Here is a 25,718-nt window from a genome sequence, read left to right on the forward strand (position 1 = left end):
TCGCACTGGGAACCAATTTGTCATAACAAGTCATTGTTGTCTATTACTGTGTCTAAGGCTGAATTCACACCAAATCAGGTGTTGCGGCGAAAATGTCAGTGCTCCTGTTCATTTGACTGGGATTCTGTGTGTCCGCAAACTTGTGAGTAAACTTGTGGGTCAAATGTGTGTAGAGACTCTTTGGGTCATGCTGCATTATAAATAAACGTAAGAAGTTGAACCTGAAGGTGACTTATGTAATACAAGTAGGTGCTCAAAGCTTAAGAGCAATAAAAATCGGACCACCTTGTTTAAGCCCTGATAGTTTTCGTGTGTGTGTGTGAGAGAGAGAGAGAGTGGGTCACCTGGTCAAAGGCCTGGTCGATGCTGTCCTGCAGGTGTTCAGTGAAGCGGTCGTTGACATCTATCAGCTCCTGAACATTACCAAACACCACAGCGAGCTGCTCAGCTGTCAGCAGCCCAGCACTCTGCATGGGGCAGTAAAACTCCTCCTTGATGATCCGCAGGTCTTCGCCGTAGCTTGACTCTGTGTTCAGAAACTCCAGGATGGCTTCCTTGCGCTCGGTGCGCAGCTTAGAGCAACGTTCACACATGCGCTCTCCTCGCTCTTTGGAGGCCCCGTCCCTCAGTCCACAATCTGGACAGGGTCTCTGGGCCTCCCATGCTCTGAGGGAGGCAGATGGTCTCTTCCAGGTGCGGGATAGACCTGGGCCAATGCCGCTGTCCACTCGTTCCACTTCGGCTACCCGGCTTCTGCGGTAACGGTGAGGCTCGCTGTCCTCCTCCTCCCGCTCATCACTGAGGCCCACCACTCCACTGTCTGCGCTCAGGCTGCTGATGGTGCTCCAGCGATGCTGCCCGGACCGAGTCACACCCAGACCCGCCTGGCGCTCCTCACCAGGGGGCTCTGAGCGACCACGAATTGCTGCTGGAGCTAGGGAGAGGGAGGTGGAGATGGTCAGATTCATTAGTGCTCATGATGTTTATGGATTTACTCTCTACAGTCTTTGTTATTCACACTGCATGGAGGCACACACACACACACACACACACACACACACACACACACACACAAAGCATTAATAGTAGCCTCTCTAATGAACCTGGACTAGTCATTACTGGTCATGTCAAAATGAAGAAACTATTATAGATATCATCTTTTTCCAATAATTAGATCTCTAACCCTCTAGTCAAGGACTTAACCTTTGTCTGCATGTATGTCAATACTATTGTGCGTGTGTGTTCAAACAGAGAGACAGACTGTATGTGTTTGCTTAGCTGCTAAGACAAGGTTTCAAATGTTTCATTCAACACCTCGTTAATTATACACGTGCTATGTTAATTATGTATTAATATTAAACCATTGGATGATGATTTTTTTTATGGTACTGAGGAAAAAAAACTTTCTAGTCGATATCACTTATCTGCTGGAAAGAGCAACAAGGTCATCATTAGCATATGCCATATTGACTGACATTCTGTGGCCAGCGTCCAGTGTCAAAGAGCTTCTGCTGACAGGGAAGAGCACGCTATTAGCAGGGGAACTTTGTATGTGTGTGTATATATGTGTGTTTGGTGGGGGAGGTGAGGACTGGGTGCAAAGGCCAACATATTCAGAGACCAGGAGATGTTGAAACAAAACAGATCCAGCTCTTAATCTTTTTTGAGTTAAGTTGCAAAATGCCAGGCATAGTTGGAGGTTCATTCACAATTTAGGGTGATTCAGGGAAGATGTAATGAGGACATGGGGTTCAGTAATGAATCATAATTCAATCATAATTATATTTATGAACAGAGTGAGCTGGGTGTAGTTCTCCACAGGAAGTAAGCATCAAGTCATAACCCCTGACACAAAGCTGGGGTCAAAGCCTGTTTGGGGATCCATAACATCAGTGGGAGTGTGTCTAAGTGTGTTTGGACCTTTGTGTTTGTTTTTCTGTTAGGTACTGTAGCAATGTATCTTTGACTCCACCAATTATACACATCAAAGTCAATGTACTAGTTTACAAGAAGTACTATTCAGGTTGTATAATGTCTTTTGTGGCTCTGAAGGAGCTTTCTATCCTGATGATGTCATAGATGTCATCAGGTTTATCTCAGCTTGGGCTTGGAGACTTCACAATTTTAACATAAAGCCTGGGTTGCAAACTGGAGGTCTGGAGTTTAAAAGTTAGGCTCAAGGATCAAGGAATGATCGATGTCCTAATGAATTGTGGATTAAATGGTAAGCATGGTACCATTTATAAAGCACCCAACTCTTGTGCCATGAGGTGTAGAAACAAAACTCTTTTTTTGTCCTGGATGACATGCTTCAAGACAAATATGTCAGCATAGGCCTCACTCATCTCCACCTAAACAGCTCCACCACTGTGAATTTGTCACTCCTCCTGAAAACCAGTCTTAGCCAGACATGGTACATAAAACATTTGGCTAAGCCAGAGAAGTTTTTATTTTTCATATGCCAAACTCTTTTCTTATAAGTGGTTTCCACATTCTTTTTTGGTGCCTACTCAAAATTCTGAAGTGCCTTGTTCAGTTGCAACCAAATGTTTACACATGCACATACCAACTTCCAGCAGCAGCAAGATTTGATGGCATTTCACCAATATTTGGAGCTTCAGTTACAATAACTCAGAATTGCTTAAAATTCTGTAAAAGTCATCCTTATTCCTGGACAGGATTTAAGTATTTTTAACCATCAACCAATCAGCATAACTGTTTATGGGTTTTTGATGCAGATTTTAATCCAGATGCAGATTAAATATTTGTAAATATTTTATATTTCTAAGTGATAAATGTAAGGGATTGTGGGGCCTTCAATTATGCCCCTTGGATAATTTGCTTACTGAATTCTTCCTAGCTTTATAACTAAATATTGTAGTTTCAGTTTGCTTAAAAGTTGCTTAACTGTAATTAAAAATATAATGGATTACATACAGAAAACAAGTCAAACACTCTGACAAGAACAAAGTGACAGTTGTCACATGTGTCATGTACTCACCACTGTCTCGGTCTCTGTCGCGGTCTCGGCGATGGCCGTGGAGTCTGGCGGCAGCAGCAATCTTCATCTCCAGCTGTTTGCGCTTAGAGGCGTCGGCTGGCATGGGGTCGCTGTAGTGGGGCCGGAGACGGCACTCGCGCTGCGCCCTCACCGTCTCAGCCAGCTCATAGGCTGCATCCGAGCTGGAGCGCCTGCAGCCCAGACCGGTGTGCTGCCGGTTGGAAGGACACGTGTGTCAATCAAATGGTCAAGTTGCTATAGCAACAGATGAAAACGGGCAAAACTCTCAGAGGTGATATAAGGTGAGAATGATAAGAGAGAAATCGGAGCCTGTTACTCTGTGTGTGTGTCTGTGTGAGAAGTTTTCATGTACACATGTCACCATGTTCACTGTCGTGACATCATTACATAACAAATCTTGGTTCTCTCTCTGATCCCAGCTTGCAGAACTGACAAGAATCCAAATTTCATACTGAGATGCAGAGCTAATCGTCTGCCAAGTCTTGTAACACACTCTAAACACAACAAGGCAGCACATCCAAAAATCTGTTCTGATCACAACTTGAAACCACCCAGCCTTGAAGACGAGAGACATCCCCCGAGTGACAATTCAAAGCATCTCCTGGCTTTTTTTTTTAAGGTAAAGTGAGGAATTCCGCGACACACTGCATTCTACATGGATTAAAATCCTTTTAGGGTCTAGGTCTATCAAGCCCCTGAGAGTTGACCTAAGGTGGAAAGTTCAAAGGTCATTGCTATGACACGTGACTCTTCACCCCAAAGGCATTACCCACATGCATTGCATTTGATGATATTGGCTTAACATAACAAATTTGTTCTCAACTAACAGCTACACATGACTGAAAGGCGCAGGAAGGTTTTCATCGCTCTATACCAGAAAACAACATGATATACAGCCTGCAGCTATCAGGTAAAATGAAGGAGAATAATTCATGTTCCACTGAATTATCAAATTGCAGCCCTTACTTTGAGAATGCAGAGGCAGGCTCCATTGTGGATTCCGAGCCAAAAATTAAGAAAGGCAAGAAGGAAACGCACATCGACATCTGTTCTCTAAACTACCTACAGTCTTGTAGCATGCAAGCAAGACTCCATGTCAGTCCGGTTCTTCTGTTCTGCAGATGCACAGAGAGAAGCACAATGGTAGCTGCAGCCGAGGCTGGTGTCAAGCTGCAGCCAGTCAGGGGAGAGGAGCAATGCAGAGAGCAGGAATGAAACGCTGAGTTACCAGCAGCCAGCTGCTGGAAGGGAGCTTGATCCACTTTTTACTGCATCGTCAGACGCCGAGCTGTTGCTGGAAGACAGAGCGCTGCGTGCTCGTTCTTGCCTCAACAAATACCTCTGCATCAGTATGTGAGTGATGTGCATGTGTGTATGTGTCGCAGTCCCCTTGCTTGTCCCAGTCATCCTTGAATACCAATAGATCTATGTGTTTCTGTACACTACGAAGCAACAATGAAAAGCGGCGACACGCACAGACGACACTTTTCAGACAGAAAAGAGAGGAAAGAAAATGAAAAAGATTCCTTACGCATTCTCCTGCTTCCTCTCTTCCTCCTCCTCCTGCAGGCGTCTCGTCGCCAGCCTCGGCTCCGCAGGCCGTTGCCGACGTTGCCATGGCAACGGTGGAGGGCTGACAGTCGGTCGAGGGGGGGGTGATGTCACAGCCTCCGTCCCGGTCACCTGACAGCCTAACGGGGGCCTCGGCAGAGATCTCTGCACTGCAGCTGGTGGAGAGAAGAGGAGACGATGGTACAGAGGGGGAGAGAGATGGATGGAGAGAAGGGAGGGAGAGATGGGGGAGTGAAAGGGAGGAACAAGGGGAAAAAGAGAAGGAAAGGAGGGAGAGCGAAGGAATGGGAGGAAGAGAAAGAGGAAAAGGGAAAAGGGAGGAGGATACAAGCAAGATGTGGAAGAGAGGAAGTAAATGAAGAAAGAGGGAAAGTCAAAGGAGAGAGAAAGAAAATGCAGAGAACAGGAGGGAGAGAACGGTTGAAATTGTAATTCTGGCTTGCTCTCTTCTCCTCACAGCATCCCTGTCATTCATTCCACCTTATTCTTCCCTCTCCAGCTCACATGCCTCTCTGCTTCCTGCTGTGTCGTCTTCTATCCCGGCCACCCACCCTCCTCCTCCTGTTCCATCATCTTTCTACCCCCCAAATCAATGCCTCTCCTCTCTTAACCCCCCCCCCAGGAGGACAGCAATTAGACACATCAGCGGACATTAACACCTGAACCCCTGGACCACAGGGACACTGCCAGCACACAACCACACACAAACATACACACACACAAACACATAGAGCCATCATACTTTTTGTTCATTCCTTTGTCTGATAACTGGGGATCCGTTCTTGCAGCACATAGCCAGCATGTGATCTCAGACACCCCACAAACGCAGTGACAAACACACTGTACTACTACACTGAAATTGCACTACATTGAAATGCGCACATCCATGAACACAAACCACAAATGCATACCTGCTGGGACTTATGCATGCATTTGTAAGTTTTTACAAATATAAAACATAACAAACACACACAGCAGAGACAAGAAGTGTAAAAAAGAGGTGTGCCTGAGGAGTAAGACCACAATGTGCAATGTGCGCAGATGCAAGCCGGGGACCTTTGTTGCAAGTCATTTCCCATCTCTCTCTCTCCCTGCTTATTTCCTGTCCTATCTCACTAATCTTGACTGTCCAACAAAGGCACAAAAATGCCAAAAAATAAAAAAGTCTAATAAGTTAGTGGTAGACTAACTTTCAACAGCTTACTTAAAGCTGCATTGAGTCATTTCTTGGCCACTTGGGGGGAAGATGAACACCAGAACACACACTTCTGACATAATAACACATAATGGCAAGCATGTTAGCATACAGTAGCTATTTACACATCTGGCAGACATAAAGCAACATGATCAATCATTTGGACTCGTGCTTCTAGACACCTCATGAAAGTTCAATATCCAATCTCCTTTTAGCTCTGTTTGATCTCCACAAGGGTGTAGAGGAGTACAGGAGAAACCGAGGGGGACAAAAATAGGACTTTGAAAACTGAGGGGGACATGTCACCCCCATCCTCAGTTTGAGTTACGCCCTTCGGTCTCCACCAACTCCTGAGAAAAATATCTGATCCACCTTCTTCACCAGCTTGTCTATCTGCCATTTGGTGCTGGGTAGGTAATGTACAGTGGGTTTATCAGAGCTTCTTTCCCCTGAAAACAGCTGCCTGCTGCCTCTGAAAACACTGAGGCTGAACAAAATGGTAAATGTGCCATCAAAAAAAAAAGGAGCTAAAAGAGGCTAAAAAAGCTAATAATTCGCTGTGGGTTCCTCACTGCGAATGACCCCTTTCACATTACATCTAGTCATATTGATTAGTCGAGCTTTAAAATAATGCACACCTCTTTAAATTTTGCTTTCAGGCATTATTACCAACAGGAACTACCAACTATATACAGTATATTGATTTTGTTTTTCAAACACTGAGCTTCACAGTCAAGCAGGCACATGTGTGAAATATAATATCACTGCTGTCACTGCAAGAAAATTTTTTTTTTAGAGTTTATTATATTTTTACTCAAATTAAAAGGCATGTGTGGTTTTATATCAGCTCAGCGGGTTTAATAGGCCCAGGGGTCAAAACCCATAGTAGAGTCTCAACAATGTCTGGCTCTCAGAATATAAGAAAGGCTGTAAATTCCTGAAATATTGACATTTTTTCAAAGTGGGGGGGTTGTCTCAGGAGCACGTGGGGTTATTGTTGATCATGGCAAGGCTACATGGTTTTTATTCAAAAGCAGCTATATATACTGTACATTTGAGAATGGGTGATAATGGCTCCTGAGCTTGAATGTAATGCTGCATGTAATCTCCTCTTTTCTCTCTCATGTTTCTTGTCATGTCCACAGCATACTACCTTGTCATCAATTAAACTGCTGCTGTTACTGTGGCTACTTTTTTTTTTTTATATAGCACCAATTCATAACAGAAGTTATCTCATTGTATTTGTCCTATAGAGCAGGTCTAGAGCAGTCTACACTTTATACATGTATGTTTGCATTTTCTTTGTCTTATCCCAATCTCTTAAACTGTTCTTAATGTTTGTTTTAAATAGGGCTGTAACTACAGATTATTGATTATACCATTGACCAATCTTTCAACTACTTTTTTGATAAATTCTATGAAATGTTGGAAAATGCCCATCACCAGAACCCAGAACCCAATGTGAAGTCTTCAAATTGCTTGTTTTGTCTGACCAACAGTCCGAAGCTCAAAGTTACACGACATAAAACAGAGAAAATCATCAAATCACATTTGAGAACAGGAACCAGAGAATGTTTGCATATTTGCTTGCTTAGTGAAATAAACAATTAACTGATTACTGTAAATCCACTAATCAATTAATTGTTCCAGCAATAGTTTAAACCTCAGCTATGATATGCAGTTCACTTTGGCCTGTTACGTATCCTCAAATATCCCTGTGGCGACTAAACATGAGGTTTCATTATTCTAATGGTTCTTACATAACTGTCTTTTCTGAGCTCTGTCACTCCCAAACCAGTTAAACTGCTGAGATTTTTTCTAGACACATCATAACAATAATTTCTCAACATCCCTCTGATGCTCTGACGCACTTCAGCACACACACGTTTAGTATATTTAACTACAGAAAACCCTGGCAACCTGTACTGTTTTATATTACACATGTAATCACTAAGCCAACACAGCAGAAGAAAGGTGTCCAAATGTCCAAATTAAACTGGTACTACTGTGGCAAAAAGGCAGATATAATTAAATTTTGAGGATGCAGCTCCAAAGCGTCTAATTGGTTTTCCCTTGTAACAAACAGAAAGGCCTTTCCTTCAAAGTAGTAGCTGTCACACACGGATAATGAATGGGAAGTAATAACCTGCAGCTTAATTTATCAGGAAACCACTGTGATAGATCACTACTCAACATGGTACGATGTGACACTGAAATTTTGCCCAATGATGCATATGTCACTCTAATGAATTAAATATATTTATGAGTGTGTGCATCTAATAGAGACAAATAAATACAAAAAGCTAGATACAGTGGACACATGCCCCCCTCTAAACGCTATACATAACTGGTGCACCTATACTGCAGTATACAATTAACTCAGCAGTGCTGGTTTAGTGCTTCACTCCATTTCCATAAAACCCTCCCAGGTGTAATAATCTGAATATTACTGTAATAATACAACTAGAGCTGTATTATGCTCTGTATCAAGCTGGCTGCATACACTTAAAGAGACTTATTGGTGGAAGTCAAATACCTCAGGGTGCAGAGATCACACAGAATACTGTCATGTTTAATGAATAAATAGCTAAGTATTAAAACATTCACAGAGCCTCGAGTCAAAAGGGTAGCGTACAGTGTGTTGCATAGTGGGTGCTTTTGGAACATTAAAGATGCATCCTCTTGGGATAAACAATGTTGAACGTGAGTTGCTGGAGCTGTCAATGGGCTCTATGAGAGGATTGCAGTGGTACCTAAATAAGTTGACTAATCAATTGCAAGACAGTTAATCAACAATTCTGGTAATCAATTAAACACGCTCCGGTTCGAGCTTCTTAAATGTGAGAATTTGCTGCTTTTCTCTGTTTTATATCATTGTGAACTGAAAATATTTGAGTTTTTAGCCATGGTAGCGGCATGACCCTAGAGATGGCAATATCAGTCAGTTGACAATTTTGTTCTAGACTGAAATATCTAAACAGCTATCGGATGGATTGCCATGAAATTTTATATAGACATTTGTGGTCTCCAGAGGAACAATCCTACCAACTTTGGTGATCCCCTGACTTTTCCTCTAGTGCCACCATGAAGTTCACATTCATGGTTTTGAGTGAGATGTCTCAACAACTATTGGATGGCCATGAAATTTGGTTCAGACATTCATGTCCCCCTCAGGATGAATTGTAATAACTTTGGTGATCCTCTGACTTTTCATCTAGCAGCATCATCAGATCAAAATTTAAATTTTCCCAATGCTTTGGTTTATGACCAAATACCTGAAAAACTACTGACATTCCCATCAGCCGCAGCTATACTTTGAGTTTAGTGCTAATTAGCAAATTTTAGCATGCTAACACGCTAAACTAAGATGGTAAACATGGTAAACGTTATACCTGCTTAGCATCAGCATCTTAGCATTGTCATTATGAGCATGTTAGCACGCTGATGTTAGCATGTTCCTCAAAATACCACTGTGTCTAAGTACAGTCTCACAGATCCACTAGCATGGCTGTAGACTCTTATTCTTGTCATAGTGTTGATCAGATAAAACAAGCAATTTAAAGACATCACATTGGGCATTTTCACCATTTAATAGGCTATATAGATTAATTAAACAACCTTTAGTTGCAGCCCAACTGCACTTTCGCATATTGAACATATACTGTATATACACAAAGACACACACAGCAGTTATTTTTATGCTGCCTTCATGCAGGAAAGTTCTGACAGGCAGGGAAAGATACCATCTATATCTCCCATCTATCACAGCCTGCAGCCTGCGGGGGGGGGTGGAGTTTATATTCTTCAACCTTATCAAGTATTCTCTGTGTTCAGGGTCTAATATTTACATTGCATGGAGGCCTGGACCCAAATGGCACCACAGTGCTGTAAAACACACCCTCCTCTTGTTTGTCCTTGATCAGAATGAACCACAGTGGAGTGAAGCCTGCATTTATTTAGCCAACAGCTGACACTGAGAGAGAGAGGAGTGAGAGACAGGGAAACAGCAAGTCTGTAGGGACGGTGCCAGTCTTCCAGTCTGTCATGCTTCATGCCAGCCTCCCGCCCACAGTCTCGTCTGCAGAGCCAACCCAGTTAGCTCCGACAGCTGTTATCACAATAACTGAGATAAATCGATAACACAACAACACACGTGGGCTTACACAGATGGATTTGCACACACCGATACAATGTTCTGGCACGGCAAATCACACACATGAAAGTGTGCTCACATACACTTCACTGATAAACACACACACCTCTGCTGCTGAAAGCTGCTACAGGGTTCAGATGATGTGCACTACAGGATCTAATTTCACCATCAAAAAGATTTACTAGATTTAAAAACAATATGCTTATTGGTAAAATTCTCAGGTCTCATTGCAAGTATAGTGCAGCACAAACAGAGAAAAAAACTAAAAAATTCCTTTGTTCTCATTTGTTTACCTGGAGTTGGTTTGTATTCAAAGGTGAACTCACACAAAAAGACTTTCACATCTCCACTTTGATCTTGGCAGTGGTGCAAGAAGTATTCAGATTCTTTGCATAAGTAATAGCAGCAATACTTGTAAATACTTGTAAAACCACTCAACTACAAGTAAAAGACCTGCATTCAAAGATTTTGCTTAATTAAAAGTTACAGTCAACTAGTCCGACAACTAACAAGAAATGACAGTAAAGAAATATTAAAGGTATATTTCAGGTAATATTGAAATTGTGTCACCGATATCGATGACAATATTGGCCTCAAAAATTTTACTTAAAGTACAGAAGTATCAGCAGCAAATTGTACTTTAAGTATCAGAAGTAGAAGTACTCATTATGCCAAATGGCCCCTTTCAGAATGTTATTTTATACATATTGTATCATTGGATGTGTTGGAGCCAATATGTGTGCTTTAATTTATTGCTAAAGTTTGTATCTGGGCAGTTGCACTCCAGGCAACAACATGGTCATGGTGCTGGCCCTCACTATTACACAATATAATGCACCTGTGCACTTAGTTGGTGTGTTTGGATGGCAGGAGGCACAACAGTTTTTACAATGCAAACAGTCAAAGAAAATCCATGAACTGCAAGACTGCGCTACAAATCAACCTTAACATCCACAGCCAACTTCTGCGAGCCCACTGCAACCCATCACCAAGACTCACCTGCTTCAGGTTAGTGTTTTAGTGTTTGTCATGTAAAAACAAACTCAAGCCATGCATTTACCACAATGACAGCTGGATAGCTTATTGCTAAACTTTTGGAGTGTTTGTTGCCAATTAGGCACTACAGGATTAGTATCACTATGCATTAGTGATTTTATTGATTGTAATTATTGCTAATGTTATTGATTGTAATTGTTATGGCTTTTAATCTTTAATTGTTCTTATTTATTTGTTTTGTTGTCAATTCCTGCACCTTCACCTTTCAACATTGTTAATTTTACCTTGTTTTTTGCCTTACATTGCTACCTCCTAGCTTTCTTTGATGCTTTTTGTTGTGTCTGCTCTTATTGTATGTATGTACCTCGGCACCATTGTAAATGCGGGTTCTCCCTCAGTGTGTTTTCCGGGGATTTAAATAAAATAATAATAATAATTAACATGTAAGTAACATTTTAATATTGTAGCTGGTGAAGGTGGAGTAAGTTCTTTCTACTGTATGTACAGTTGGATGATTTAAGTTATAAAGTGCTTTATATTTTATATGCTCATCATGAATTGTATGTAAAATTTTAAATATAAAATGATTAAAAAGTACAATATTTTGCTCTGAAATATAGTGAAGTAGAAGTGTAGCAAGTAGCGTAGTGTAGTAGCAAATACATTAATGGAAAAATGTCATACATAAAAATGTAATAAAAGAAATTGTACTTAAGTACAAGCAGCACTCACAGACATCTTATGTGTGTTGACTGTGTGCGCATGTGTGAAAACCTTGTGTGTATGGGTCAAAGCTGTTTTCAGGTCTTTTGGATCAAGTCAAGGCTCAAGTCTACAGCTCTGGTCTGGATGCTACACAGCAAATCAATGGCAAAGTTATCCCTACTGTATGAAACTAGAGCTGCTTTCACAATAAGAGCTGAATTTCTGTTAACTGAGCACTTGAAATGTTCTCAGTAACTCAATGTAGGGGACTGAAATTACACCTACATTTGTAAAATTGAACAATAAACACATACAGTGCTCAATGTTGAAAGTATAATGGTATCTAAGTATATATTCAAATACATTTTGAGGTACTTTACTTGAGCTTTTCCGTTGAATGGTGCTTCTGTTATATAAATGATATAATAATCAGCAAAATGTACTTACATAAAAGTTTGAATGCAGGACTTTTACATGTGATAGAGTATTTTAACATTGTGCTATTTTTAAGTAAGGATCTGAATACCTCTGACAATAATAAACACATACACCCCACTCATTCCTCTCCTCCTGCCCCCCTCCCAAACTAACCTCTTCTTGATGAGGTCCAGTGCGGAGCCGATGAGGCCATCCTTCATCTTATAGATCTTGGCTCCGTAGCTGGACAGGTCTGTCCCCTCCAGAAGGATCGCTGGGCAGCAGCTGGAGGGCCGTTCCCAGTTCTCCCTGCTGGGCGGGAAGGGAACTGACCCAGCTGGTTCCAGACTGCTCCTCCTACGCCTGCTACTCCTCTCATCTCCCCCTGCAGCGGGAGCTTTCTCCTGGGCTGAGCTGGCTAGGGGCTGCAGGGGTGAACGTGGAGATGGGCCTGTGCGAATGGGAGAGTATGTGCTGGCAAAAGAGGTGGAGGAGGAGGCGTGAGCTGCAGTGCTGTTATTGCTCACAATGTTAGAGGAAGGTTTCTCTGAGGAGGTGGCAGTCTGCAGGGCTTCACCACTGTTGCCTGTCCTTTCACCTCTGCTCATTTCTCCCTCCACCTCATCTGAGTCTTCTTGCTGTCTGTTTCCTCCACTAGAGCTCGACTGAGGGACAGTCCGATTAGAAGGAGGTATCTTACTGTCTTCTTGTGGAAAGTCAGCCTCAGGTTTTCCAGATACCACTGAACCCGCTGTGGAGTCTTTACTCTGTTCTCCCTCCTTCTGCCTCATCCTCTTAAACTCCTCAAACGTAGGGATATGTAGGCGTCCCACAGGAGCTCTGCAGCGCTCGAATGCAGAATCTGATCTACTCCTGTTACCTGCAATGTTGTCTGTTGTGTAGGATGTCTTAACCACTTTTGGGCTGGATGGGGAGCTGTGGAGAGCCAGGTTTGGGCTGCTGTTCTGCCGCCGGAGCTGTAAGCGCCTCAGGGCCTCCTGTTTGATCTCCTCTGGGCTGGTGATGCGCATTGTGCACAGTGGCCTGGACCCAGCACCTGTTGAATTCACATGATGCACACCCTCCCGTTCGATGGGTGCAGCACCCAGGGTCACCTGAGGCCGCAATGGGAGGGACTTCAGAGGCTCAACTGATGACCTCGCACTTTGGAGGCGGAGTTTCTCCCTCAGGCCCCTCCTTGCATCCCATTCGTCGACACCACCTGGAAATAGCAACTGAGGGAAGAGCGGTAGGTCCTTCCTGGGCAACCCATGTCGAGGGTAAAACGCCAGGCTCTCAGGGTTGGGTACCAGTCCATGGGCCCCAACCACAGATCCATCTGGAGGCCCGCCACACCAGTGGCTAGTGGAGGTGTAGCGTAAAATAAACTCACTGTCCACGCTCCTGTAGGGGGCAGCACTGAATGCGCACAGGCCAGAATCTGCCACAGTGTTCCAGTTCAGGTTCTCCATACTCCTGTAAGGCCTGCTGCCGCTGCTTCCTGTGTTGATGCAGGAGTCCGGGGCCAGCCCCTGACCCGGCGCCAACCCCAGAGGCCCATGCCTGCTGGAGCAGTACCTAAGCCCCAAGTTAGTGAGCAGGGTGCTGCTGTTACACCTGGCCATGAGTGGGTAGGGAGGCCCCTGGAGGCCTGAGTAGTGAGGGACGCTGGGTCTGTGTCGGGGGAAGGAGGACAAGGGGTCGGGGGACAGGGGGAGGTTGGCGATGCAGGGCTCCATGTCTATGATGAGGTCGAGGGGAGAGGCACAGCCAGCAGGAGAGCCCGCGGAGGAGGTCGAGGGATAGTCACATAGTGGTGGAGGCTTTACGTCTGGCATGGCTGTGGGCTGAGTGAGCGGCCCTCAGACACACGGTCAGCAGGTACGAAGATCTGCAGCCTGCAGGCACAAAAACATAATGTATGACAAAGATCAGAGATGTAGGACATAGACATTTATGTAGACAACAACTGAGCCTGTCTTGCATCCTTTCACACTGTGTTTATGGTCCTGTTGTGTTCTTTTTCTGTAAGTATCAGTATGTACAGAGAAAACTGTGTAAGCTGTAATTATGTCTGCACCAATATCACTATGAAATATTAACTTTTAAACCTCTAAAACCCTTGATTTTACTCTTAAAAGACCATACCACTAAAAACCATTACGTTTTAGCCTATTTACCACAAATCACTTTACATCACAGCTAAACATTTTTGTGTTTGAGCTGTGAAATCCATCACCGGTGAAGATCAAGTCTGCATTCATTGTAATCAATATTACATTATTGTGGCATGGTAATACAATTTAAGAGCAAAAATTATTGATGACTCGATTTCCACAGTCATCAATGAAGTCCAAAAACCTTAACCTGTATAACATTCAAAAACACTTTACTTAAGCTCTCAAGATACCATGTTTCAATGGCTGCATCATAAGATCAACTAGAAAGGTTCTGGATTGAATGTGCATCATTTTATGCACAACAGTCACTTTATGCACAAATTGCAAATACAGATTCAGATAAGTACTGTATGTTCAGTATTTTTGGAAACTTTAAGATGTCTATTAGAATTTAATTTGAAACTCTGTTCTGTGATTCTGAACAAGGATTGGCTGCACAACTTGAGTTGGAATATCTGATCCTGCACCTGAAAGTCAGATACTAAAGTTGATCTAAAAGGGGGGGGGGGAACTACAATAACAATTCTGCTACCTAAAGCTGGGAAATGATCTAAAATGACTCATATTGTGATGATATGATCATATCATGTTACTGTTTTACAAAATCCAGTTATCTAAATTAATGCTTCCAAGCAAATTGTAATTAAAAACTGACAAAATGACTTCACACCAAATAACACACACAAAGTTCACTGCATTAAACATCAATTTGATTATTCTATATGTAATTTTGTGTACATTTGTCATATTGTGACATAGATCAACATCAAAAAAATATTCTTGGTGATATTGTGATAATGATTTCAACAATACCACCTTGCCCTTATTTTATCCGACAAGACTATTTAATGGTCTGTGTTAAACTTAGCCTGACAATATAGCTCAGCTCTTATAATTATATAACTGAAACCACAGTTCAGACTTTATGCACTGGCTTTGGCCATGTGACTTAGCAGTGGTCTTCAGCCACAGGGACGACAGCACAGTCCACACACATATTGGAATATTGGATAACCACAGCTCTGGACAGAGAGACACTGTCTCTGAAGCACGGTTCCTTCACCAGAATAATCACATTCATTTTATATAAATGGCTCCCTGTCTACCCCCTCGGGCTTTTTCTTTTTTCTTTCTCTGCAGCAAGAATAATAATAGAGGGATTATTGCCTTGCTTGTCAGGCTATTAAAACATGAGATAGAGAGACAGATACAGAGAGTGAGACAGTGCAGGAGGGAGAAAAAAAAGGAGAAAGATGAGACAGAGAGAGGAAATGAGTGTGACGCTAAGAGAAAGCGGTAAGCTGAGGGGACAGTAATGAAGATAACTGCTCGGCTGTCCGCTGGCGGCCGGCTCTGCTCTTTCCTTCTGACAAATCAGACAGCAATGGTAGATTAGCCAGGAGCCGAGAGAGCTGGCAAGATGGTACTGGGTGTACAAATAGCATGCTGACCGCCCAACCCAAATGCCCATCATCCGTATCTCATATTCTGTCTACATCACAGTCAGCAGTGCAGAGTTACTGCTGTGATTATGACTATGATTATGAAACAGGGACTCAGAGGGCTCATCCCTGATGCATTATGTGAATAATAAAACCCAAATCATTTTTAGACTCAAATGCTCCCTAATGCCAAAGCACGAACAGGCCGCTGCGCTTCTCTGCAGCTTTGCAGTAGGCATAATAGACAAATCTCCATTCCTCACATGGTTGGAGGTAAGCAAGGCTGCGATCAGCGCTAATCAGTTACCTCCAACATAACAAGCACAGGCAGTTTCCCTCAAATCCCATTTGTTGGCTGTTTATTAAATGAATGGTGCTCCAAAACAAAAACCAACAACATTAATCTGTTGATCTAAAGTGAATCCTTTCAACACTGAGGACTCAAACTCAGTGGAAGTCGATGGAAATTAATTCACAGGGTTTTCTCATTTTATAAACAACATTCTTCAAGGAAAAGGCTGAAGATATATTATATTTTTCTCATTGTCTACAAATCACATGAAAAGACCAAACCCAACAACAATGAATTGAACTACTAACAAGTATTGTCTCTTGCTATTGTGCATCCAAATCCATTGTGTCCAAAAACTATTAAAAATATATCAGTGTGCCACACTGTTGCACTGGCTGACATGTTGCTTAATTACCATAAACACACACACTTTAGTTTATTTTGACTCACATACACCATCCTGACAGACTGATTAATGCTTTGTTGGTTTTTCTTCATGTAGAATAATGGCAGGCTTAGTCTTTAATTACCTATTGATTATTTTATAATCCCTATTTTATTGATATTTTGATATTGTGATTGTGTCTTTTCTTTGTATTTGTTTGACATTTAGTTATGTGATGGAAAAAAATCTCTATCCCGATATATGTAATTCTATATTGATATATATTGTTATCATACATTTTTTTAGAATATCTTTTGAGAAACTATTAATGAATACAAAAAACAAACAGGAGTGTCAGTTTTTGGTTAATCTAGTGAATTAAATACCTGATAAATCAGTGTATATCATCATACTTATACACAAATTGCATAGCCAGACTACGAGTCTTCAGCCATGCTAGCAGCTCTGTGAGGCTGTACTTAGACACAACGGGGCTTTGAGCTAAATGCTTACATCAGTATGCTAACATGCCCACAGTGACAATGGTAACATGCTGATGCTAAGCAGGTATAACGTTTAGCGTGTTAGCATGCTAAAATTTGCCAATTAGCACTAAACACAAAAGTAGAGCTCAATAGTTTTGCAGATATTCAGCCACAAATCAAAGTATTTCTACAAATTAAAATTTTGACTTGATGATGGCGCTAAATTAAAAGTCAGAGGATCACCAAAGTCAGTAGGATTCATCCTCTGGTGACCATGAAGATTTGCACAAAATTTCATAGATCACAGCAGTGGGCCAGACAGACAGACGTTGCCATCCAGAGCCACGGCGCTAGCATGCCCAAAAATCCAATATTGCCATAAAGCAGGCTTGCTCATTAATTTGCAACATTCCCAATGATTTAATATGACCAGAGGTATTAAAGGAATGATTACCATGGCATAAACGGTGAGGGAAAATATCTGACAGTTGACAAATTTGCATTGTCTCATGGATTATATGATCTTATCGCTTTTTGTCCATTATTATCTCTGTGCTGATGAAGACCTTGTGAGGTCAAAACCGATTGGTGTATAACCATTATTATGCCCGACTAAATAATGGCTTTTAATATGCTTTTTCCCTTTGCTCTGCCAAAGAGTGCCTGAAGAATGTTTTCATTTCTACTGTAATCTTTCATTGAAGACCACCTTAAAGTTCCCTGGACTTACTGCATGGGAAACTGACTGAGCACTTGGCCTCTGCATTCTTTTTCCTATTATCCTGTTTGGCAGACACAAATATGTCTGTATGCATAGTTTTTTATTGGAGGAAAAGCGTTGATATGTGGAATTTGGGTTTAATTAGCATGAACGTGTGTGCCTGAAGAGCAGGCAGCATGCTGCTCAGCATGCCTCTGCCTCTCTCTCTCTCTCTCTCTCTGCCTTTCTCTGGTTGAATTACTGCCAGTATAAAGGCTCTCTGGAGGTCCGCACTTTCTCTGCTCCCTCTGTCGCCGGAGCTAACTGAGAAATAACTCATCCCTAACAGCAGAACAGTAAATCAGCCACCATGTCCCAGCATGCACAGGGGCTGGTTTCTCCAGATACGATGGCAGAGTGCGTGAAGAGGACAGCATCAAAATGAGGAAATAAATCATTTATGTGATCAGATTCACTGTCAGTGTCTGTATTATTAAATACACTTGAATCCTTAAATTTGAAATTGGCCAAAAGTGTGTGGACACGTCTGTTTTGTGCACTCTTGGTCTAGACTGTTTTTTCTTGTTTTAGGCATGCTTTAGACTTCATGCTACAGCATCCAATGATATTTTATATTCATATTATAATATATTTTATATGATATTTCCAACTTTGTGGTAACAGTTTCTGTTTGTCTTTTTCCTGTTTCAACATGACAATGCCCCACAATGCCAGGTCCATAAAGAAGCCAGTTTGGTGTGGAAGAACTTGACTGGCCTGCACAGAGGCCCGACCTCATCTAACACCTTTGGGATGAACTGGAATGCTGACTGGGAGCCAGGCCAACATCAGTGTCCGACCTCACTAATGCTCTTATGACTGAATGGGAGCAAATCCCTGCAGCCAGGTTCCAAAATCTGGTGCAAAGCCTGAAACCAGAGGAGTGGAAGCTGTTATAGCAGCAGATTAATGCCCATGGTTTTGGAAAGAGATCGACAATCACATATTGTATTGGTGTCATTTTCTTTTGGCTATGTATTGTATTTTGTCTAAACAAAAACAAAATTATGCCATTAGGCTGAGATTATTTCACCTCTTAGTACAAGTCAATGTAAAGAAATTTGTAGAATCAAGTGTAATCTTTCTTGATTCTAATGCAGTGATTTATCTAATTTTTCAAGACAATGATGCATTTCTAAAACTTTTTTTATGAAACCTGTACCCGGAACACCTGGAAATTTGGTAGAATAAAAGATGTCTTCAAGGCTGAATCTAAGATTAAATGACTTGTTAATGCATTATTATTATTCAATGTAATTCACAATTTTTTTTTTTGAAATACACAGGATTGGCTGGTTTCCAGAGTGTCTTTTAAAGAAGCCCAATAGCAATTTATATTTTTCGTTTTCATGATATCTTTGTTAAGACAAAAACGTATCCTGTCTAAATGTTTTTTGTCATAACAACAAAAGTTAAAAGCAGTTTTGTCACCACTATAATGCAGAAATGGATGAGCATGAATATTTTACTAAACTAATCAAGACTTGCTAAGCTCTTGCTAAGCAGTATCTTATGACAATATGAGGTTGTCCTGAGGACAATTGTTCCTGACCTTGGCATCGGTATCCCCAAGGGGTCCCCAGATAAATCTGAGGCATCAGAAGATAAAGGGAAAAGGGAGTCAAAAAATCTATGAAACAAGAGGTATGTTGGTTTTCTTCTGACTTGTCTCAAATGTTTGCCTTTTTCATGTGAAATACTGTACTGGATTTCACACTAAAAATTATTTGAATGAAATTATCCAATTGGCAATTGGCAATGAAGTCATTGCTGAGATCTCATTCACTTAGGCATAACTTTGGATAAAGTCTCACAATAAAAGCATATGATTACAACAAGAAACCCTCAAAAATGTTTTATGGTTTTGGTAGAATTTCTATAGAATGTGGCAGGTCATTGTGCCATAAGGCGCTGCTGTTACTGTGTAATTCTCTCTACAATGTGTTGTGTACATCACTGTGTCATATGTGAGTCAGTGTCTATTTTGCTATCAGCACATCTCTCCTCCTCTCTGACTGGGCAGAGGTTACCTAACAGTGAGCATCATGTTGCAGAGATCAGGTTTGGAAACAAATCCTCCTGTTCCAGCCAGCAGTTCCTGCAGCTGCTGGCAGCGTGCTGTCTGATCTTCTAAACTTACCCCATTTTAATCAAGCTTCTACGCTGCTTCTCTCCTCCTACAGGTCATTGGCTCAGATCCCAAAGTGCCCGGCTTCCTCTTCTCAGTCTCCTCTCAGTACAGTGATCTGTCTGGAGTTTCCACTGAGCCAGACAGACGTGGCCCTGAGCTACAAGTCAAGAGATAGAAAAAGAAGAAAAAAGCATATCAATCAATGAGCTGCTTTTTCTAAACATAACAAAAAACTACCACAGTGGAGATGATCGCTCTGCCAAGTGCTTTTCACTCTGGTAGACAAGGAGAGAGACACACAGAGCAACAGAGACTTAAGGCTTGAATGGCAGATGTATCCTGATACTGTAAAACAAACCATGTCCTCCTTTCGCAGATTGAATTAGATGTTGAGTCAATTACATAATTAGTGTTTCTCTGTCAGGAGAGAGTAGCAGATTACATGCATCACGCCAAGTGCTTGTATACAGTATGTCTGTGTGCTGAAAACAGCCTGCGGATAATTATTCAATGTTATATTTCCAAGCAACAACACACATTTTCATTAACAACAGTTTATATTGAATATAATCAACAGTTATGGTTAAGAGAGGAAACAAATACTGGTGGTGACCACCCAGTGGTGACCACCCAGCGACCACAGAGAAAATAAACAAAAAATTAATTAAATTAGACATTTGTCCTTGTTAAATAAATTACTAAATAAAATAACATAAAATTAAGTTAAATAAAATAAATTAAAATTAAATTAAATTACAAATTTGTCCAAGTAAAAAAAAACCCAATAAAATAGAATAAAATAAAATAAATCTGGTGCAATATGTGTATTGGGCTTTGTCCTTGTCCAATACATTTTTTTTTAAAGAATGAAAAATAAAGAATCAAATTAACATTCAATTAATTAATTAATTAATACACTGCTGCCACTGCTATCACTTTAATAAGAAAAATAAACAAATCTGATGCAAATATGTGTTGTGAAGTGTCCCTTTCAAATAAGGAATGAATGAAATAAGCAGCAGCAGGAGTACAAGAACATATGTACAGTTAAAGAAATAAATAGCTGTTTCCTTAAAACACTGTAAATATGTAAAACACTATGACATCAATGAATTGAAACTCGATGTCAAGTTGCATTTCAAAATGTCAACTTAAAAAATGTAATTTTAGACACAAAGAAAAGAAGAAAAGCAGTGAGATAAACGACACAAATTCCAGACATAACTACATGGCAGACATGAATGTAATGTAGGCCAGCAGGCCTAAAATAAAACAAAAGAGACTGAACTGTGCATTACAGAAAGAGCTCAGATCAAAGACACAACTCAGACTGGGAAACGCCGCTCTGCAGGAATGATGAATAATCAGTTCACAAAAAACAAAAATAATTATCTCCATCTCATCTTTAAAATACGGTTGCTCCACTAAACCCTGCATCCACAACTTCATCATCTTCAGCCACTCAATGAGAAACCAAATGTTGTCATTCAAAGCTCAGGTCACTGACGTTAACAAATCTCCAGCCCCTCAACCCCTCCCCTCCCCCTGCGGGATGCTGGGATGGAAAGTGCTGTGGCTGCAACATCGAAAGCTTTGACAAGTAGCTGTCACTTAGAAATGAACCCCCTCCTCCATCCCAGGAGTGCTGGATGATTGACAGGGCTTCCAGTGGATCCTCCCTTCTTTCCCATGCAGGCTCCTGCTCCTCCTCTGCAAAAATGATCCAACTTACTTCATCCACATTTTGTTTGTCACCAGATCTGTTGATTTAAAACAGATTTTAAGACTCTGAATTAGCTCAGTTCTGTATCTTCAGCTCTACTTTGCACACTGGGAGACTTCTCTTCTCTCAGCCGTCTTGCTCACAGAATAACCTCGCTCTGACAGTCCCACTGAAACTGCTTTTCAGAGAGGGAATAAGAAATTGGTTATCGGCACAGACTGAAGTAACCCATTTATTTATTTTATTTTTTCTCTTTTTATCCGGCAAGCGTTTAAATCACTGAGCCATTTCCCTACCGTTCCGGCCTGTTTCATTCATCCTCTCCTCATGGGCACTTCAGAACTATGCAGAGGCGTTTCTGAGCAGACTATGCAGGCTGTCTTATTACTGATTTCTCTCTCTCTCTGTGTATGTGTGTGTCTGTGTGTCTGTGTGCTGCAGACTGAATGCCTTTCAGATCCTATGTAGTGGTAGAAGAGGTGATAATAATGTGCTCCATGTTTTTTGACACCACCAGTGTTCCCTACAGACATGCAGACTCACGCCTCCATTTGTCTGATCCAGCTGTGGTGTGCGTATGTGCATATGTGCGTGAGAGCGAGAGAAGGAGAGAGAGACACCTTGTCTGGCAATCTCTCAGCCTCACACACCTCTTTACATTACTCTCCTGAAAATGTCATCACTTCATCTTCATAAATATATATTATTTCAGACTGTGGTTCCAGTCAGATATATTAAAAGAAGTAAACATACTCTGCTCTCTGTCACGAGAATCACTCTTGCATCCACAAACATCCTGATCCACAAGAGAAAACAGGGACTAAAAGTAAAAGAATCCAGTGGTAGATAGATAGATGGATAGATGTATGTATGTATGGATGGATGGATGGATAGATGCATAGATGGATAGATAGATAAGATTTTATTGTTGTTTCCGCAGAGTGTGCATTATGTGTGCCTCCAGAACAAAACATAGCACAATAAAAAGAATAGTTTTCATATCCCATATATAAAATATATTGCCCAAATATACTTTCCCCTACCCATAAACATGTCTTTGTATGTCTGTATTTATTTCTTACTTTCAAAAGCATGAAAATTCTGTTGAAAGTGCAGATTTATTTAAATTCTGTTGGAATGATGCATTAATGTACAAACTGTAAAAATGACATCCCTTATCCTAACTTAGCTTGTGATTCTGTTGCTGTTTTGCTGCCAACCATCAAGTGTCAGATTTCAGAACTTAGACTTCCACAGATAAACAATGACATGCACAGCAAACAATGTATGAATGAATAATATAAAAAATAAGATAGGAAACCAAAGGCACCAAAGGAATCAATTTAGAATAATAATAACATAAAAATATGCCCAGAAATGACATATTTTAAACTACAGACACTCTAAACTACACTATTACCAGTTTATTAGGTGCACATTTGCAATCTAAAGCAATCAAATACAACAGCATTGCAATAAATCCTACCGTTATGAAGCTGTTTTTGTTGACACTGTATCTGAGAGGTACTGATTCAACTCTTATCCACTCGCTGTCTGAAAGTATCTTTAGTGTTGTACTGGACTGCATTATGTTGTTCAGTTATTCTAATAGTTTTTCTAATATTTCCCCTTATGTGTGTAAGTGGGAGGTCAACAACACAGAAATACAACAATATAATCTAGTCCAATATAACAACATCACAAACTACAGTCTTCAAAAGTTAGATAGAATCAACACCTCTCTGACACAGTGTCAACAAAAACTTTACAGCTTAAGTTTTACAAAAATGCTGTAAAATGTACATATTGCACGGCTGTTGTAGTGGATTGCATTACCTAACCTTGTAATTTAGGGCATATGAGAATAAAATATTTAATTCAGAATTTACAGAAAACAAACATTTAAATTTACAACAAGAACTTGGTGTAAAATTACTCAACATTAGTCAGAACTCTGATAAGAAGCATGGTGGTTTGAGGTAACAATTTTTAAAACACCCTTAAAAATGCCATGGCATGAATGTGTTCACCTCCCACCAATGTGTGCTGTGGCTCAGCAGGTGTCTGAATCTGAAGCTCTGTGCTGTGTGTGAGTGAAAGGCAGGCTAACGTTAGCACAGCTGGAAGGCACAGCAGGGGTGTGATAGACTTGACAGAGCTCACTGTGAGGCTGAGACTAGAGAGGACACACAGTCAGACAAACTGAGACTATGTCCACACACTAAGCCAAATACATTTAAATGACTCTTTTTACCTCCATTTTGGACCTTTATCCTCACTGGTTGGGAGTTTTCAAATAAAAAAATAGAGCTTTTTGAAAACATTCTTCTGAGTGGCTAAATGACATAAACCTGCTCAGTCATGCCTGGGCACTGTGTGGCAGTAAAGTTAAGAGGACAACTTTAACAGGCAATTTGATCTATATGTGTAAGATGGAAAAGTTACAAACTAAGAAAGAATTTGACCAAAAAGCAATATAAAAATATTGATTAGTGTAGTAAATTTACTTTAATGTATTGTAGGTCAAGGAAACTCTCTCATGGTAGTACTACAAATGAGTGGGTGTGCATGTGCTTGAGTGCACAGACACGCTATGTGTGCCACTCAGCATGTGGCAGAAAATGGCAGACTGCTGTCCACACACTGTGTGCTGGCATGCAGTCTGGACTCAAACATGGCTTGAACACTGACGGCTGCTGTGATATTTCACTTTGCACAACAGCGAGCCTGAAGACTGCGGCCACCAGCGAACATTGAAATACAGCCGGCTGGCTTCTCTTTTATGAGCCCCTGAAACCACAATAACACAAGCCTGCAACCACAGTGACTTACACTGTGACAGAGGGAGCAGAGCGTGTAAATGTAAGGCATTCAGGTGAGGTGAGAAGGCTCGAAAGGTGACGAAACAGTTCAAAAGTCATAGTCAACATCACATGCAAAATGTACACTATCACTGCCTGTATTTAAATCTTACACCTTTCCATTTGCATGACATTTAGCTAACACTGTTACATGTTCAAGCTTGTCATAGACTCCTACATACCTCAACAGTTCACTCCTGGTTTAAGGGATACTCTAGCCAAAATCTATTTTTGGGTATCAAACATTTATCCCCGGTAAGCTGGAGAGATGGTTGTAAATAAGTTAGTTTGCTCCTTCAGAGCCTGTAAGCTTGAATTCAGTTGGCAAAATTGCACAACAGACACTTCGCCAGCCACCTCTGCAGCATAATCTACTTTTTCGCTGTTTATCTGTATGTTCAGTATTTTGCTTCTCAGAGTAGTTCTAGCAAAATAAGGCAAGACACACTAATACCAGCAGAGCTTCAGAGCTTGGAGACAGCAACAGCATATTACAGAAGCAGTATATTTCCACATATTTTGGCAAATCAATGACTGTTTGGAACATCCTGAGCAAGCTTATGGGCAGTGAAGAAGTCAGTAAGTGAGTGCATACATTTCTAAAGCACTTTTCAAAACTGTGGTTACAAAGTGCTTTAGCAGAGGACATAATGTATAAAAAAAGGACACAAAGTGTACTAACCACACAATAAAAAGTTATACGATCAAAACCAAACCAAAGTAAACAAGGGAGTTTTTAGATGCTTTGTTAAAATATGCAGTGATTGGGCTTTTTTCAAACATTTCAGTCTCCAAAGTCAGGGGTCAATGTTTGAGTCATTTCTATGGACGTTTTGATATTTGTCTTACGTTGTGAAAATTAGTCACCTTTGCCGTCTCCAAAGATAGATGTTAGGTGGAGTCTCACTATACTGGCCATTTATATGTGTGACATGGGACTCTCTTGACACTGACAAACAAAACTCATGTGGGGTGGACACTACTCTCACTTTCTACATGTCAGATTTGGGCAAAAATATATTTAAATGCATCAAAACCTTTTAGGGAGTGTGGCAAAACATAAGGGCTAAAACAGCCTCAAACCAGAAAACATCACTTACAATGCAGATTAAGATAAAACCAAACACACCTCATACACGTCTCAAATATTTGTTACATGTATCCAGTTTTGTGTAAGTAATCTTCCTGTCTGATGACTTACCTGTTCGCCTGCCTCTCAGTGTTTAAGTCATCTGTTAATCCAGCAGTTTGTATCTTTAAGTCTATCCACATAAAGCTCCAATCCTCCCAGCGCGATCTGGGCTCAGCGTTAGTCTATTGATTGAGATGCTTATCCGCAGTGTCTTACATAAGACCTGACCGCCATTATCATTATAGATTCCTGCATACAAGCAGGATT

General features: G+C 41.0%; 1 protein-coding gene across 7 annotated transcripts in view; it reads right to left on the reverse strand.

The window, feature by feature from the left end:
• The window catches only part of si:dkey-91i10.2 (uncharacterized protein LOC555224 homolog), a 60,077-nt gene that overhangs the window by 3,653 nt on the left and 30,706 nt on the right, over positions 1-25,718 (reverse strand). For all 7 annotated transcript variants that reach the window (XM_044215740.1, XM_044215736.1, XM_044215734.1 and 4 more), the window contains 5 exons: positions 19,745-19,892; positions 12,235-13,958; positions 4,554-4,749; positions 3,002-3,212; positions 345-934 (listed from right to left, as the gene is read on the reverse strand). In XM_044215740.1, the coding sequence (XP_044071675.1) occupies positions 345-934; positions 3,002-3,212; positions 4,554-4,749; positions 12,235-13,898 (2,661 nt within the window). In that variant the 5' untranslated portion in view covers positions 13,899-13,958; positions 19,745-19,892. The remainder of the gene's footprint in view (positions 1-344; positions 935-3,001; positions 3,213-4,553; positions 4,750-12,234; positions 13,959-19,744; positions 19,893-25,718) is intronic.

This window comes from Siniperca chuatsi, linkage group LG12, assembly GCF_020085105.1.
Source record: "Siniperca chuatsi isolate FFG_IHB_CAS linkage group LG12, ASM2008510v1, whole genome shotgun sequence".
Taxonomy (NCBI): domain Eukaryota; kingdom Metazoa; phylum Chordata; class Actinopteri; order Centrarchiformes; family Sinipercidae; genus Siniperca; species Siniperca chuatsi.